The sequence below is a fragment of the Equus quagga genome, chromosome 13 (genome assembly GCF_021613505.1).
Source record: "Equus quagga isolate Etosha38 chromosome 13, UCLA_HA_Equagga_1.0, whole genome shotgun sequence".
NCBI classification, from domain to species: Eukaryota; Metazoa; Chordata; class Mammalia; order Perissodactyla; family Equidae; genus Equus; species Equus quagga.
The window spans coordinates 94,120,045-94,137,440 of record NC_060279.1 but is presented as its reverse complement, the minus strand read 5'-3'; the positions used below and the strand labels follow the sequence as shown (position 1 = coordinate 94,137,440).

At 43.3% G+C, this 17,396-nt stretch overlaps 1 protein-coding gene across 1 annotated transcript; it reads left to right on the top strand.

Moving 5' to 3' along the window:
• Positions 1-12,677: 12,677 nt before the first annotated feature.
• Positions 12,678-14,886, top strand: TEX101 (testis expressed 101). Its single transcript, XM_046680664.1, has 5 exons — positions 12,678-12,741; positions 12,864-13,007; positions 13,138-13,320; positions 14,464-14,592; positions 14,753-14,886. The coding sequence occupies exons 1-5, from the start codon at positions 12,678-12,680 to the stop codon at positions 14,884-14,886; spliced, it is 654 nt and encodes a 217-aa protein (XP_046536620.1).
• The last annotated feature ends 2,510 nt before the right edge of the window (positions 14,887-17,396 follow it).

Below are 17,396 nucleotides of genomic sequence, written 5' to 3'. Positions count from 1 at the left end.
CAAGTGCTTCATGTTTGCTAAGATACCATTGGCCAAAGTAAGTCACATGGCCACACCTAGCCTTAAGTGATGGAGAAACAGACTCCAACTTTGGGTGGGAAGAGCAGCAAAGACACATTGCAAAGGGATATGCGAATAGGGATGGGAGGAATCTGTAGCCATTAAACAATCTACACCATATACCAACATAAAATGTTTTAGTTGAGGAGGTGGCTTTATTTTCTGCAGCTGTCTCCCAACACAGAGGCCTGGCACTCTGTAGAATTCTCTTTGCTCCTTTAGTTTCAGGGACTTGAGAACCTCTCATTCAGTCAAAGAACCTCTGACCACTTTGGGATCTGAATTACCTGAAGACAAAGGTGAATGAATTCACTGACTCCCTTTCCACCTGTTTGTCATTTTCACTATTAATAGTGAATTCTTAAGAATCTCCACTGAGTTTTTTTTTTTTTTTAAGTATTTGTTGCTTCTTATGAAAAATCACCCACAACAGCCTTTGGTGTCAAATTATTTCCTTTTTAATTTTTTTTTAAGAAGGAGGTTCACCCTAAGCTAACATCTATTGCCAATCTTCCTCCTTTTCCTTCCATTCCCGTCCCAGAGCCCCAGTGCATAGTTGTGTATAGTTGTAAGTCCTTCTAGTTCTTCTATGTGAGCTGCCACCACAGCACGGCTACTGACAGACGAGTGGTGTGGTTCTATGCCCAGGAACTGAACCTGGGCTGTGGGAACCTGGGAAGTGAAGTGCACCAAACTTTAACCACTAGGCCATCAGGGCTGGCTTTTCACTAAGTTTTTGGTGGCTCTAAAAACTGAAACTAAAGGAAGATTTACTGTTACTTTATTTACATCAATGAATAAAATTTTAAACCCACACTAACTTTGAATGCCTGCTTTTCTATTACTTTATTTAGAAGTGGGTTGGGGCCATCTTCAAAGAGCCAAAAATAAATTTAAAACACACAAATAAAAATGCCACATTTCCTTGACCAGGATTAAGTGAGCAGTTATAGGCAATGTACTGTAGAATAGGCAAAAAAATAAAATAAAATAAAATAAAAGCCCTTTAAGCTTGTGAATTGTGAACTCTGTGAAAACAAACTTAAAAAAACCTTCCAGGGAGCTATATGTGGAAAAATGTCCAAAGCTCACACAGAAAGAGAACATTCAAATTCCGATAAGCCAGGCAGAGGGATCTTGTTGAACACACAGGACCTTCAGTAGAGACCCCAGAAAAGTTTCATCTTAGGAATAGGGCTAAACCAGCCACGAAGTAAAGTCTACTTTATATCCATGCTAACAAAACTTAAATATTTATATTATTCTATATTATGTATTTTTAAATATTTCTATACATTAGCAATGAACTGAAAAGTGAAACATTAAAAATTACCATTTGCAATAGTATCTGTAAGCATAAAATACCAAATAATAAATTTGACAAAATATGTAGAAAATGTGTACACTGAAAGCTAGTAAGTCTAGCTAACAGAAATTAAAGAAATGTTAGACAAATGGAGAGATATACCACGTTCATGGATTAGAAGACTCAATATTGTGAAGATATCAATTCTCCCTTATTGATGTACAGATTCAATGCAATCTCAATCAATCAAAATAAAATCTCAATCCCAATCAAAAGTATAGCATTCCTTGTGTAGAAGTGGACAGGTTGATTCTAAAATTTATGATCTAGAATAGACCTACAATAGCTAAGGCAATTTTACAAAAGTATAAGGAAGTTGGAGGACTTATACTATCTGATTTTAAGTCTACTATAAAAATACAGCAATCAAACAGTGTGGGTATCATCTAGACATATAGGGCAAATACAACAGAATAGAATGCAGAAATAGATACATATGCATACGGTCAATTGATTTTCAATTCAAGGTGTGAAATTAAATTAATTTAATGGGAAAGGACAATCTTTGCTACAGGGGTCCTGGAACCAGTGGATTTAAGGGGAGAATGGACCTCAATCCTTACCTCACACCATTCACAAAAATGAACTCAAAATAGATCATAAACCTAAATGCAAATGTAGAATGATAAATCTTCTAGAAGAAAACATAGTGGAAATCTTTGTGACCTTAGGGTAGATGAAGATTTTTATATTGAATACAAAAAACATGAATTATAAAAGAAAAAATTGATAAATTGGACTTTCTCAAAATGAAAAACTGCTCTTCAAAAGATGTCATTTTCTTAATGGTAAAAACACAAGTCACAGACTAAGAGAAAATATTCGCAGTAGATATATAGAAAACACAAAGAACTATTATAATGCAATAATAAGATGACAACATAAGAAGATGCTCAACATTTTTAGTTATCAGAGAAATGCAAATGAAAAGCATGATAAGATGCAACTACACACCCACTAGAATGGTTAAATTTAAAAGTCTGACAAAACCAAGGGTTATCAAGGATGTGGAGAAACTGGAATTCTCATACATTGTTGATGAGAATGTAAAATGGTGCAACCACTTTGGAAGGAGGCCTGGAAGTTCCTTATAAAACCTAATATGCACCTACCCTATGCCCCAGCAGTTTCACGTGTACCCGTGAAAATAAAAATATATGTTCAAACAAGGGCTTGTATATGAATGGTCATAGGAGTTTTATATAACAGCAAGCATTTACTGGATGCCTACACTGTAATCACGTACTGGGTACACAGAGATGGATCAGACCTAGCTGGAAGGAACCAAACAGACACATAAATACACCCAGACACGGTCTACACATACAGCCATGCATGCACACACAGCATACACATAGACACAGATAGGCACATACATACAGACATGCACCACAGACACACATATGCACACAGAGACATAGACACGCACGTATACAGATGTGCACACACAAACATGCATGCACACACACAGCCACTATAAAACAAAGCAAAAATTCCTAACACAAAAGCACAGACAAGAGACTTTGGACATCAGCACTTTAGCAAATATTTCTTGAGCATCAGCAAGACCAGGCATCATAAGCTAGATATAAGATTTCAGGGAATAAGTGGATGAGAGAAGGGCATTCTTGGGGGGCAGAACAGCTCCTATGAAGGCATGGGGGTGGGAGAGGGCTGGGGGCAAGAGAAAGATTGTCCAAGATGAGCCATGGCAGGAGCGCAGGCTGAAGAAGAACAGAAGGGCTGGAATGTGAATAGCCTTGACAGCCCCCTAAGCAATTGGGTGGTGGTCCCAGTGAGAGTGGTGGGCTGGCACAGTCAGGAGAGCACAGCAGTTAAAAGCCTAGTGTCTGAAACAGAAAGATGTGTTCTAGTCCCAGCTTTTGATTGTCACCACCTCATTGAGCCTTGTTCACTAATGTGATCTATATTTATTTAATGATCCCCTTCTACTGCCAGGCTTTGTGGTAAATGCTGGGGATACACCAGGGAACAAACAGAACAACAAAAAATTCCCGGCCTTGGAGTTTACATTTTTGTCAGGGAAACTTAGTCATTGAACATACAAATACTACATCAGGCCATGATAAGTGCTAAGAAGAAATTTGAGCAGGGCAAGGTGCCAGAGATCGACTTAGGTTCTGCTCTTCTACATAACAGAGTCAGCAAAGAGTGATGGCAGAACAAGGACTTGAATGAAGTGATGAAGTGGGATAGGGGAAAGGATGGTTCCACGGTAAGGGAGGCAGATGCAAAGGCCCTGAGGTAGGTGTGTGTGTCTGCTATGTATTCAGGGAACAGCATGGAGGCTAGTGTGGCTGGAGCAGAATGAGCAAGCAAGAGCAGAGCAGGACATGAGGACAGAGAAGTAGGGGAAACCAGATATGGAGGACCTTATAGGCCATTTTAAGGACTTATAATCTTGCTTGGGGTAAAATGGGAATCAATCAGAAAGCTTTAAACAAAAGAGGGATGCAATCTGGCTTATGTTTAACAGAGCACTCTGATACCAGTTGGGGAATGGATTGAAGTGGGGTAAGGGCAGGGTGTATTGCAATAATCCAGGTGAAAAATGATGGTGTCATAAGTGTTTTAAAAAAGGTGTCCTCACTGTATGTTAGCCATTAGATTATTTCTGGATTTTTTTGTTTTACAAATGCTCCCTGTAATTTCATAAATAATTTGCCAACCATTGCTTCAGACATTCTCATTTTCCAGATGAGGAAACTGAGGCTCAGAAAGGAAAAGAGATTAGCTCAGGCTAAGGAAGATCCATGGATTTCTCTTACACCAAAAAAGGCAGAGCCACTTCTCCAAGAAGGGGTGGTGGTGAGAGGAGATCTGTACAAATGTATAAGCAGAAATGGGGTGAAGGATAGAGGAGGGGTGCTTAGGTTCCTTCTACATCTGAGATTGAGGGACTCTGTGGCCAGGTCGCTCAGAGTGTGACTTAAAAACATGATCACTTTCTCAAGCCGGGAACCTGAAGGGACAGACATGGGACGAGAATGGGGGTACTTTCTCCCCGATCCTTTGATGTTTAATCATTCAAATATGTCAAAGATGGGGCAAACTTGAAGGCAAGAGAAATCCCACAGTGCCCCCTAATAATCAGACCTATGTGCCCAGGTGGTCTCTTCCATTAGTCTTCTCATAATAGAGTCAGGTGAGTATGCTAGGGTGGGAAGGGGTGATCCCTCCACACACTCACTGGGCTGCCCTGTATATACCCTATGTGAACAGGGGACCCTGAGTTCAACTCACTCCTCTTGCCCCTGTGGAATTGCTCAGTGAGCCTCCAGGCCCCTGACTCACTCTTGGGATACCCCCTCCATCTTGCATCTTTACATCCTCACTCACCAGCCATCAAGGCAGCCTCCATGAGAAGCAAAGACTGCATCAGGAATGATACTAAGACAGAAGAAATTACAAAATGGTCCTGGGATGCCTCTGGAGCACTATTCACTATTCCATACTCACTACTTAGTCTGAACACAAATCTCTCTACCAGGCTGTTAGGAGTGGAATTGTGTCCCCTCCCCCATCCCAAATTCATACGTTGAAGTCCTAACCCCCATTACCACAGAGAGTGACCTTATTTGGACACAGGGTCTTTACAGAGACAGTCAGGTTAAAATGAAGTAATTAGGGTAGGCTCTAATCCAATCTGTCTGATGTCCTTACACAAAGCAAAAATTTGGACTTGCATAGAGGGAAAATGACATGAAGACACAAGAGAAGATAGCCATCTACAAGCCAAGGAGAAAGACCTGGGACAGATTCTTCCCTCAGAACCCTCAGGAGGAACCAACCCTGCTGACACCTTGATTTTGGGCTTCCAGCCTCCAGAACTGTGAGACAATACATTTCTGTTGTTTAAGCCTTCCAGTCCGTGGTACTTAGTTATGACAGCCCCAGCAAACAAATACACAGGCCAAGAGTCAACTTAAGATGACCTTGTGATTGCTGGGAAGATGGCATCATAGGCAGACTCTGAACTCACCTCCTGTCACAGACACGACTACTCTTTGAACAATTACCCCTGAGAGAGAAATGGAAACTGGACAAAAAGAACTCCCACAACAAGGGATAGTGCTGACTGAGGCGAAAGAGGCAGAAATACCTTTCTGGAGAGGAAAAAGCCACATTCTAGCCTCTGTGCTTCATGGCCAGGAGCAATCTAAAGGTACAAAGCCTTCCCTGGCAGAGCACAAGATCTGAACAGGAGGGTTTTGCCACAATAAGCAGCTTTCATACTCAGCACAACTGTGATGAGTATCATAATATCTGGCTTTGCTAGCTATTAGCAACAATGGGGAATATCCCCAGAAAAGCTATTGAAAATAAGGGAAAGAAAAAGCCGGCTCTTACAGGGCCCATGCACAAATTCACCCATTTCAGAAAGCAACCTAAAATCACCAGAAAGAAATGTGCACAGTCTTTTGGTGAAAACAGACTCACTTGATAGCCTCTGGGTGCACCTTGGCAAGAGGTGGGACCTCCCCAGACTGGGACCACCTCCCCAGGGACTGAGACATTGGCAGCAGCCATTATTGTGGGCTAGTTCAGAACTCCATTGGAGTTATTCTCCTGGCCTGTTAGCACAGGGGTCTGCCCCAGCCACTAGAGCACTGCAATAATCCAGATCAGCCAGGGCAGACAGCCCACCCTAATGACTGGCCCCACCCAAGAGCAAGCCCTTGGGCAACTTGTGGGCCCCCATAGGCAGAGTGTGTGGGACCTCTGCAGTGGAGTGAGTGGGTCCTCTTCAGTGGGTTGAGGTGTGTGCATAGGGCAGGACTGTGTTGATGAGATGTGTGGGCCTGCAGGTAGTGGGGCTTGTCAGCTGCAGACGACTTGTGCTTCTGAAACAGCCTCATAGGCGATTGACCCCACATTCCAATGTCTGAGACTATTGTGTGTTGCCACGCCTGGGGCCAACTCCACTCAGCTGCACTCCTGAGAGAGCTGACAACAGACTTGCAGGCCAGAAGCCTACAACAATTGTATGCTCCTGAGCCTAGCAACCAGTCATGCTGGGATCCTACTCATTTAACAGATAAACTGCAGCCAGAACGTGCTATTAGACCTTGCAGCCAACTGTGCTGGGGCTCCCCATGCCCAATAAAGTGACCGAAGGGACAAAAGCAGCTACACAGTTGAGAATTACAACCAGCCAGCCAGGGTCACAGCCTAGCTTCCCCATGCACCTTCAGCAAGAGCAATGCTGCCAAAACAAAAGGATACATATAGCCCACATAGAGTGCACTCATGGAACATTTGGAACTAACGAGCAGAGGGAAGCACACTGCTGGGCCTCATAAGGCATCTCTTATATAAAGCCATCTCTACAAGATCAGGAGACATAGCTGATCTCCCTAATACATAGATATAAGCACAGAGAAATAGGTAAGATGAAGAGACAAAGGAATATGCCCCAAATAAGGGAAAAGGACAAATCCTCAGAAAAAGAACTAAATGAAGCAGAGATAAACAATCTATCTAGTCATAAGGATGCTCACAGATCTTGGGAGAGGAATGGGTGAACCCAGTGAGAATTTCAGCAAAGAATTGGAAAATATAAAAAAGAACCTATCAGAAATGAAGAATATAATACTGGAAATGAAAAATTCACTAGAGGGACTCAATGGCAGAGTAGATGATTCAGAAGAACGGATCAGTGAGCTGGATGAAAGACTAGACAAAATCACCCAAGCTGAACAGACAAAAGAAAAAAGAATTAAAAAGAACGAGGACAGTCTAAGGAACCTCTGGGACAACATCAAGCACGCTAATATCTTAATATCTGTATTATAGATGTCCCAGAAGGAGAAGAGAGAGACAAAGGGCAGAGAATCTATTTCAAGGAATAATAGCTGAAAACTTTCCTAACCTGAGGAAGGAAACAGACAGCCAGGTACAGGAATCACAGAGAGCACCAAACAAGATAAACCCAAAGAGGCCCACACCAAGACACATTATAATTAAAATGTCAAGAATTAAAGATAAAGAGAGAATCCTAAAAGCTGCAAGAGAAAGGCAACAAGTTAAGTACAAAGGAAACCCCATAAGGCTATCAGCTGACTTCTCAGCAGAAACTTTACAGGCTAGAAGGGAGTGGCATAATATATTTAAAGTGCTAAAAGGAAAAAACCTACAGCCAGGAATACTCTACCTGGCAAGCTTATCATTCAGAATGGAAGGAGAGAGAAAGAGTTTTCTATACGAGCAAAAACTAAAGGAGATTATCACGAAGAAACCAGCATTACAAGAATGCTAAAGAAACTTATTTAAGTGGAAAAGAAAAGGAATCCTAGAAAAAAGAACAAAGCTGGAGGTATCACACTCCCCAATTTCAAAATATATTACAAAGGCATAGTAATCAAAACAGCATGGTACTGGCACAAAAACAGACACACACATCAATGGAAGAGAATCAAGAGCCCAGAAATAAACCCACACATCTATGGACAGCTAGTTTTCAACAAGGGGGCCAAAAACATACAATAAAGAAAGGAAAGTCTCTTCAATAAATGATGTGGGGAAAACTGAACAGTCACATGCAAAAGAATGAAAATAGACCATTATATTACACCATACACAAAAATTAACTCAAAATGGATTAAAGACTTGAATGTAAGACCTGGAACCATAAAACTTCTAGAAGAAAACATAGGCAGTACACTCTTCAACATCAGTCTTAGCAGCGTATTTTCAAATACCATGTCTACTCAGGCAAGGGACACAAAAGAAAAAATAAACAAATGGGACTGCATCAAACTAAAAAGCTTCTGCACTGCAAAGGAAACCATCAACAAAATGAAAAGACAACCTAACAGTTGGGAGAAGATATTTTCAAACCATATATCTGATAAGGGGTTAAATATATAAAGAACTCATTCATCTCAACAACAAAACAAGCTAACAACCCAATTGAGAAGTGGGCGAAAGATCTGAACAGACATTTCTCCAAAGAAGATACACAAATGACCAACAGGCACATGAAAACATGTTCAGCATCACTAATTATTAAGAAAATGCAAATCAAAGCTACAATGAGATATCACCTCACTCCCATCAGAATGGCTATAATTAACAAGACAAGAAATAACAAATGTTAGAGAGGGTGTGCAGAAAAGGGAACTCTCATACACTGCTGGTAGGAATGCAAACTGGTGCAGCCACTATGGAAAGCAGTATGGAGTATCCTAGAAAAATTAAGAATAGAACTACCACACGATCCAGCTATTCCACAGTTTGGTATTTATCTGAAGAACATGAAAACATGAATGCGTCAATATATATGCACCCCTATGTTGACCGTGGCATTATTCACAATAGCCAAGACTTGGAAACAACCTAAGTGCCCATTAAGGGACAAATGGATAAAGAAGATGTGGTATATATACACAACAGAATACTACTCAGTCCTAAAAAAAGATGCAGTCTTGCCATTTGTGACAACATGGATGGACCTTGAGACACTATGCTGAGTGAAATAAGTCAGAGGGAAAAAATCAAATAACATATGATCTCACTCATAAATAGAAGACAAAAACAACAACACCACCACACAAACACATAGATACAGAGATTAGATTGATGGTTACCAGAGAGGAGGGGCGAGGCAGGTGGGAGAAAGGGGTGACTAGGCACATGTGTATGGTGATGGATGGCAATTAGTCTTTGGGTGGTGAACATGATATAATCTACCCAGAAATTGAAATACAGTGATGTAACCTGAAATTTATATAATGTTAAAACCAACATTACCTCAATAAAAATAATAAAATAAAATAAAGATGACCTTCAGTACAGGTCCTAGAAGCCAGCTGCAGAACTGAAGAGGAAAAGCAAGTGCTAGGCAGAGACATGGGGAGGGATGAGGGACCAGAGACAAGTTTCTGGTGCTCAAAGCAGGTGGCTGTGCAGCTCCCAACCACCCTCTCTGCCCTCCAGTTTCCTCTAACCCATTGGCCCTACATTGGCAATTGCGGCCAGGGTCCAGGACCCTGCCCCATGCCTGTAGTTATACAGTGCCCCAGAAAACTGCATACTGTTACAGATGGAAGGAGATGAGTCTTGAGTCCTTTTCATGCCTGAGTCCTGAAAAGAAGAGAGGGCGGCTTAGACTCCTGGGTCCTAAGGGACAGGGTCTTCAGGACCAGGACTATCTCAATATTTGTCCCTAATGCGTATATTGATAATAATATTAATAATCATATTATTAATATTAACTGTCCCCAATTGAAAGTTCTTAATATATTTTTACACAAAATTAAGAGCTTTTACCAACACCATTCTTATTGTGGCATTTTTGCTATTAAAAAATACTCATTTATGCTTAACTCCCAGAAACAGCACCAATTCTGAAAGTACACAAAGGGTATCCTTATTTCATGTTACATCTAGATGCCAAGAGTTGGAGGCGGGGGCAGCCCCGTGGTCAAGTGGTTAAGTTCATGCACTCTGCTTCAGCTGCCCACAGTTAGCCGGTTTGGATCCTGGGCGAGGACTTCACATTACTCATTGGGCCATGCTATGGTGACATCCCACATAGAAGAACTAGAATGACCTAAAACTAGGACACACAGCTATGTACCGGGGCTTTGGGGAGAAAAAAAAAAGGAGGAAGACTGGCAACAGATGTTAGCTCAGGGCCAATCTTCCTCACCAAAAAAAAAGAAAGAAAGAACTTGGGATAGTGACTTAGATTTCTGGGTCCTGATGATAGTAGGCTGGGGGCCTGGACTCCTGGGTACTAGGGGAGGAGGATCATGAAGGCCTGACCTCCTGGGCCTGAGGGAGGAGGAGTTGGGGGCCTGGACTCCTGGCTCTGAGGGAGGAGGAGTTGAGGGCCTGGACTCCCCAGCCTGAGGCAGGAGGTAACTAGGGACAGGGATCCATAGGTTCCTGACTGATGAGAGGACCAGGGGCATCAGAGACCCAGTATTAGTGGTGAATTTCTTGCTGTCTTTCCTGTAACTTTGCTCCTGGAAGTGAGATCAAAACGACATGAGCACTGAAGACTGTCCGGCCCACAAGTCTGCTCCTTGTTAAATGGCACCAGTCAAGACAGTCCCTTCAGTTATTCTAAGAACTGCCAAAGCTTCCAGAATATGCCAGCCAGACAGTGATGATGGAATCACCAATGCTCACTACCATCAAAACAGAGAGACCCCCTCCCCTGAAGTCTGTGGGCACTGCCGCTGGCCTGGTCGCTGGCGCAAGGCTGGGATTGGCCATCGCCCTTTTCTGAGATGTTTCATCCTTTCCTGTCTCCTGATGACCCCAACTCATCCTGTCCTGTAGCCCCAGGACATAAGGGCATCTGATACGTAATTATTCCCATCCTTTCCATGAATCAAAGCTTATTCTTAGCGTTTTGAATGTTAGAACATCAAATAATTAGGGCCACAATAAAATCTAATTATAGCTCTTTTGTCTTGATTATTAAATTTCTTAAAACATTTTTTGGGGGTTCTAGAAGGACTTATTCTTTCTAAGCTAGTTAAGTTGCTTTCTCTTAATATTTGTATTAACTGTCCATAGCTTTTTTTTTTTTTACCACTTGAAAGTTCTTAATATATTTTTACATAAAATTAAAGGCTTTACCAACACCATTCCTATTGTGGTATTTTCGCTATTAAAAATAAATATTCGTTTATACCATAAAACTCACAGAAACAGTACCAAGTCTGAAAGCACATAAAGGGCATCTTTACTTCATGTTGCATCTGAAAAGCTTGCATATATATGTATATGCGTATATATATATGAAATAGAATTTCCAGCCAGGCACAAGTAATCTAAATGACACATCTTACTCGTGGCACTGACCCGGACAAGTGCGTTAGAGATGACGGCAACCTGTGTCATCACACAGTTACTACTCAATCGGAGTACTAAAAATCTATACTTTCGGAGCACTGGAAATAACACTGAAGCCAGCATTCCTCTATTCAGCCTTCCAGAAGACCATGGAGGGGGCTGGGGCCATGATTCGATCAGAAGATGATGCCTGGGCTGAGCGGGAACCAGAGCAAGTGAACAGTGAGGAGGCCAAGTCGACTCCCAGCGGCTATAGCCACTGGGTGGGTGCTGGGGCAGGGGCCCAGCTGGGAACATGAGAGGTCATTTGGATAGGGAGGGAAGTTCAGGGATTACGGCCAAGGGGTTGCCCTCCTAGTGTGGCTGGACAAGCAGAGACTCCATAACCCGAGGGAGAAGGGTAAGCAAATCCATTTCGGGATGTGCGTCCCTGCCCGCCACTGCACGCCTGACGCTTCAAAACCCAGCTCTCCTTCCCCAAGCTCGCTGCTCGCTGCTCACCATTCTGCGCATGCGCATCTTTCAAGACTACCAGGAACAGGCTTTTCCTGGGCCAATGGGGCGTGGCGTTCCTCCAGGCTCATCCAATGAGCTTATCAGACGTTTCCGCGTCGACCAATGGGGCTTCGAGTGACCCATAAGTGAGGTTGGTCCCGCCTTCCGTGCTACGAGGAGCTCGTAAGAGAAGCCAGGTTGTGGAGAGGGGTGGTCGACGTCGAACCTTCAGCACCGTGAGATTCTTGTGAGATCTTCTGGAAGCCTGGAGAATTTTTGTCCGTTGAAGAGAAAAAGGGGGTTGGGGACTCAGATTCCTGCGTTCTGAGGAAAGAGAAGGCTGGAGGCCAGGACTCTTGGGTCTGAGGCGGGGCGAGGGCTGGGGGCCTGGCCTCCTGGATCTGTCGGGGGCGAGGGCTGGGGTCCCAGAATCATGTCCTGTGGGAAACGGTGACTGAACCTGAACTCCTGGTCCCTAGGTCGGCCGGGACTGGGATCTCAGAACTCCGGATTCTGATGGAGCTGGGGGCTGGGGGCTGAGATCCCGGGACCTTGAAAGGGTGTAGGTTTGACCTCAGACTCCCGAGTCTGAGCGAGACGGGCCTTTGGGCCAGACTCTTGGGGCCCTAGGTTGGAGGGTATTACATTGTTGAACTCCTGGGTCTTAAGTGAACAGGTGGCTGGGTCCAAGAGTTACAGCTGTCGAAACTGAGGCACAGTAAACCCGTTAACTTGCTCAAACTCACAAGCTAGATAGGGACGGACTGACTATGGAGGTCATGGTCTCATATACAGTAAACTCTGCCCTGAAGTCAGTACCTGTCAGAAAGAAGATTTAATTTCATTCTGTGTGATTGAAAAGTTTCTTCCTCTCCCTCAGATCACAGATCCTGATCGGCACTGCCAAGCCTCTCTAGAAGAAGCCATGGGAACCCGTCCTCTCCAGGGTTGGCTGTTGCTCTTTCTCCTGGGAGCCTCCCCCTTGAGCTGTATGTATGGGAGATGGGGGGAAGAGCAGCTGGGTCAAGAGGATGGATTTCTGGTGAAAAAAGAGTGATTTGGGCCCCACCGAGAAGGGCAAATGCTCATCCTTCTCTCATTGTCTCCCCAGTGGCACAAAATTTGTATTGTCACCAGGGTGTATACATAAGTATAGAAGATGATCCAAGACATGCATTTAACTGGACCACTGGGAAAGTTGAGGCTTGTGACAATGGGTCATTTTGCCAGGAATCTGTGCTGTTGATTAAAGCAGGTAAAAAGAGAAAGGGGCAGTTGGGTTGGGTGGGAGGAAGGGTGATTGTGTCCATGTAAATGAGATTCCCCCGCCCCAGGCCAAGCACTAGGCCTGCCGTCCACTTTCTTTCCCTCTTGTCTCATAACAGGGAACAAGACAGCAGTTTTGGCCTCTAAGGGCTGCACCACGGAAGGGTCACCGGCAGTGACGTTTATCCAGCACTCTCCACCGCCCGGCATAGTCACAGTCTCCTACAGTAACTACTGTGAGGAGTCCTTTTGCAACGATATGGAGGACTTACTTCAGATATGGAAGCCAGAACGTAACGAAGGTACCTTGGGAGGGGAGAGATGGGTGCTAAGAGAAACTCTAGAAACCCCTGAAGAGTAGGTCTTCCTTCTTTGTGTTCTTTCTTGGCTTGGGCCCAAGTGGGCCATACACAAAAGGACCTCAGAACTTCTGCTTGTCTTTCTTTTTCTATGTTGTTACCTTGGCGTCTGAACACTGCTCAGAGCAGAGGGATATCACTGAGAGGTGGGGTGTAAATTGGGTTTTCTGTTTACTAAACAATAACATGTCAGTGGAGGATTCTGAGCAGGGTGTGGTGTAACTATTATTGCTTCCCCATTGCTGCACAACCACAGCCCACTTCCCTCCATTTGGCCTCAAGACCTATAGTAGTCTGGCCCTATTTTTGCAACTCGTTTCCTTCTCTTCCCTCTCTCATTTATTGAGTTCCAGCTGGGGGCAAGTATTCAAAATACTTAACAATGGATATGGGACAGGCCAATCAGAATGGATGCTGGCTGTAAAACTAGTCCAGCCCTACCGGTGCCTACTGGCTGAATATCAGTACTGCAGTTTCTCACAATCCCTCGAATCCACCAAGCTGGCTCACATCTCCAGGCAATTGTCCTTGCTGTTTCCTTTGCTATCCCTATCCAACCCCTATTTTCACACAGTGAATAACCTCTATTCATCCTCCATCTCAACTCAGGTATCCGCTGTGTGAATACCAAATTCTTTTAGGGGTCTTTTAGGCCTGTCTCCCTCAGACTCAGGAGTCTGAGGTCAAACCTACACCCTTTCAAGGCCCCGATATTGTGTAGTTACCAAATTCTTTTAGGTAGTTAGGTACTCCTCCATGCCTTTTCCATTATATCTTGGACACAGTGCCTACTGAGTTGTACTTAATTCCTTGCATGTCTTTCTCCTTCTAGACAATGATCCTAGATGACAGAAATTGTGTCCTTTTCATCTCTGTATCTCCACACCTAAGCACAGAGTTTGGGAGTCATATTGAATGGGGTTCTGACAGCAGGGAAGAGTCAACTGGAGAAGGGTAGGGGGTTGCAGTAATAGGCCTTGCTTAGAGTGGTGTCAGCCGGAAATACTTGTGAAAGAGAAGGAAGCAAGGAGAGACAACTCCAGAGGCAGGACATATCCTTAATTGTCCCTCTCTTTCCCCCTCCAGTTCCCAGGGTGACGGCAAACCTCCACTGCCCAACCTGTGTGGCTTTGGGGACCTGTTTGAATGCTCCTTCTCTTCCCTGTCCTAATGATACGACTCGATGTTATCAAGGAAAACTTCAGATCATTGGAGGTAAACTGAACAGTTGATGGTTTCAGAGGCTGGAAAACCAAACGTCTGAGTGGATCCCAAGAGGTTTTGACACTCAGGGTTCCAGGAAGGAGGGAGGACTAGATTCCTCTCTGATTTCCTAAAGCATCTGTGTGTCTCCCCATCCTTTCTTGTTCCATAGGAGGCATCAACTCACCTTTGGAGGTCAAAGGCTGTACATCCGTGATTGGTTGCAGGCTGATGGCTGGGGTCTTTACAGTAGGACCCATGTGGGTGAAGGAAGTATGTCAGTACCCGTCTCTCATTCAGCCCTGAAAGGCTGAAAATGGGGCCACCTGGTTTCTCTTTTCGGTTTGGAGGTTAGAGCTGTTGCTGCTGCTGTTACTGCAATCAGTTGTCCATTGTTCCTGAGGAGGCACTTCTGGTCCAGAGTCAAAGGATCTCTTTTTACTGGGAACCTTCTGACTGCTGGTCATCAACAAGTTGAGGAGCGGGTGCAGATTTGAAGAACAGAGTGTTCCTGTGGATTTATTTGACATTTCTAATAAAGTTTCTGCTGTGATTTGTGTATGACCTAAGACTGGAAGTGGAATTTTAGTGCTGAAAGGGCCCTTAAAATTCGTCTTCTCCAACCCACGCATTTTGCAGAAAGGAAATTGGAGATCTGGAACACTTTAGCAAGTTTCTCACATTTACATAGCTATGAACAGAGCCAAGACCAGAAATTTGATAGTTTGACCTAAAGTCTGGTTTTCCTTTCACTCTAATAGGCTAACTTCTCTTGCTAGCTGGGTGAGAGACTAGCATTAGATTCCTCCAGAGCACTCCCAGCCCAATCTTATGGACAAAGTCAACGGTTTTGCGGTTATAATATTTCCCTGGGAGGTATGGCAGAATGAGAAAAATCAGACTCCCAATTCTTCCATTATAATGGTCTCCATCTTCCTGTGTCCTGTATGTCTCTTGCCAACTTTGCATCGTTCCTTCCCTTCTCTGCTTCCTACTTCACACTTCTTCAGTGGGCAGAGAGGACTCGGGAGGGTAGTTGGGGCTCAGTAGGCTGTGATGAATGGCGGCTTGGGACTATTGGGGGAAAGCTTTTTGTTTTTTGTTTTTGATGAGGAAGATTCGCCCTGAGCTAACATCTGTGGCCAATCTTCCTCTATTTTGTATATAGGTTGCCACCACAGCATGGCTGATGAGTGGTGTAGGTCCACGCCTGGGATCCAAACCTGCACCAACAAAGCAGCGCACACCAAATGTAACAACTATGCCACTGGGCCAGCCCCTGGGTGGAAGTTTTGGTTAGATTCTGCTTATTTGTTTACTTATTTTTCAAGGACACACAAAATATATCTTATTGTAAAAGACTCCAATGAACTAGAAGCTGTATAGAACAAAGTAAAAGTAGAGAAGGTAAGGGGGAACAGATTTATTTTTTCATTTTTTAAGAACAGTTTTTGTTTTTTGGTTTTTTTTTTTTAAGAACAGTTTTATTGGGCTTAATTGACATATGGTAAACTGCACAGGGGGTGGGCAGAGAGACTTATTGCAAACTATTGACCCCTCCCACAAAGGACAGGATGGAGGAGCTTGGCCATAGTATATTCCAGTCAAGTTCTTTCTGGAAAGTTCTCTAGTTCTAACCAACTCTTTGAGCTAACCACTCCCCCCAGCTAATACTTTATCTTTGTCCCTAGTCATACATTTCCCCCTCATGTCAGTTTCCTGAATCTCTCCAAAGAGGGAGAGGGAGCACAAACAAATTTTAATAAGGGGGCATATAAGTTTGTCTCTTTTGATTGGAGAATTCAATCCATTTACATTTGGACTGATTATTGATATATGAGGGCTTAATACTTCCATTTTCTCTCTTGTTTTCTGGTTGTTCTCTATTTCCCTTGTTTCTCTTCCCTTGTATTTCTGACTGCCATTTCAGTTTGGTGGTTTTCTGTGATGGTTTTCTCAGTTTTCTCTTTATTTATGATTTGTGTTTCTGCTCTGATTTTTTGTTTAGTGATTACCATGAGTTTTGTATAAAAGATCTCGTAGATGAGATAGTCCATTTTCCAATAACCTCTTATCTCTATTAGCCTAAGCAGGTCCCATCCCGTTCTTCTCCCCCATCGAAGTTCTTGTTGTCACAAGTTATTCTGTTTTGTGTTGTGGGCTTTTAATTAAAATAAAATGTTTATAATTGTTTTTCATGCTTTCCTTCCCTTTATCTTCTCTGTTAGAATTAAGTGTTTGCTAACCTGTTCTGACAGAGAGCTGCAATTTTCTGATTTTGTCTATTTCCTTGCTCAAGCATTTGTAAACCTTTGCCATTTTGATTCAGGTATGAGGGCATCCTTGATCATTTCTTGTAAGGGAGGTCTAGTGGTGATGAACTCCCTCAGCTTTTGTTTATCTGGGAAAGCTTTTAGTTCTCCATCATATCTGAAGGATAGTTTTGCTAGATAGAGTATATCATTCCACTCTCTCCTAGCCTGTAAGGTTTCTGCTGAGAAATCCACTGAAAGCCTGATAGGGGTTCCTTTGTAGATTATTTTCTTCTGCCTCTCTACCCTTAATATTTTTATTTGCCATTGACTTTTGCCAGTTTTACTATTATATGCCTTGGAGAGGGTCTTTTTGTGTTAATGTAGTTAGGAGTTCTATTGGCTTCATGTACTTGTAAGTCCAGATACCTCCTCACGTTTTGGAAGTTCTCAACTATTATTTCTTTGAACAAGCTCTCTGCTCCTTTCTCCCTGTCTTTTCCCTCTTGAATACCTATAATCCTTATGTTGCATTTCCTAATTGAGTTAGATATTTCTCGAGAA

Coding starts and splice junctions, on each gene's coding strand:
- TEX101 (XM_046680664.1), top strand. CDS start 12,678: ATGGGAACCCGTCCTCTCCAGGGTTGGCTGTTGCTCTTTCTCCTGGGA. Junction 12,742..12,863: donor GGGAGCCTCCCCCTTGAGCT/GTATGTATGGGA, acceptor TTGTCTCCCCAG/TGGCACAAAATTTGTATTGT. Junction 14,593..14,752: donor AAAACTTCAGATCATTGGAG/GTAAACTGAACA, acceptor CTTGTTCCATAG/GAGGCATCAACTCACCTTTG.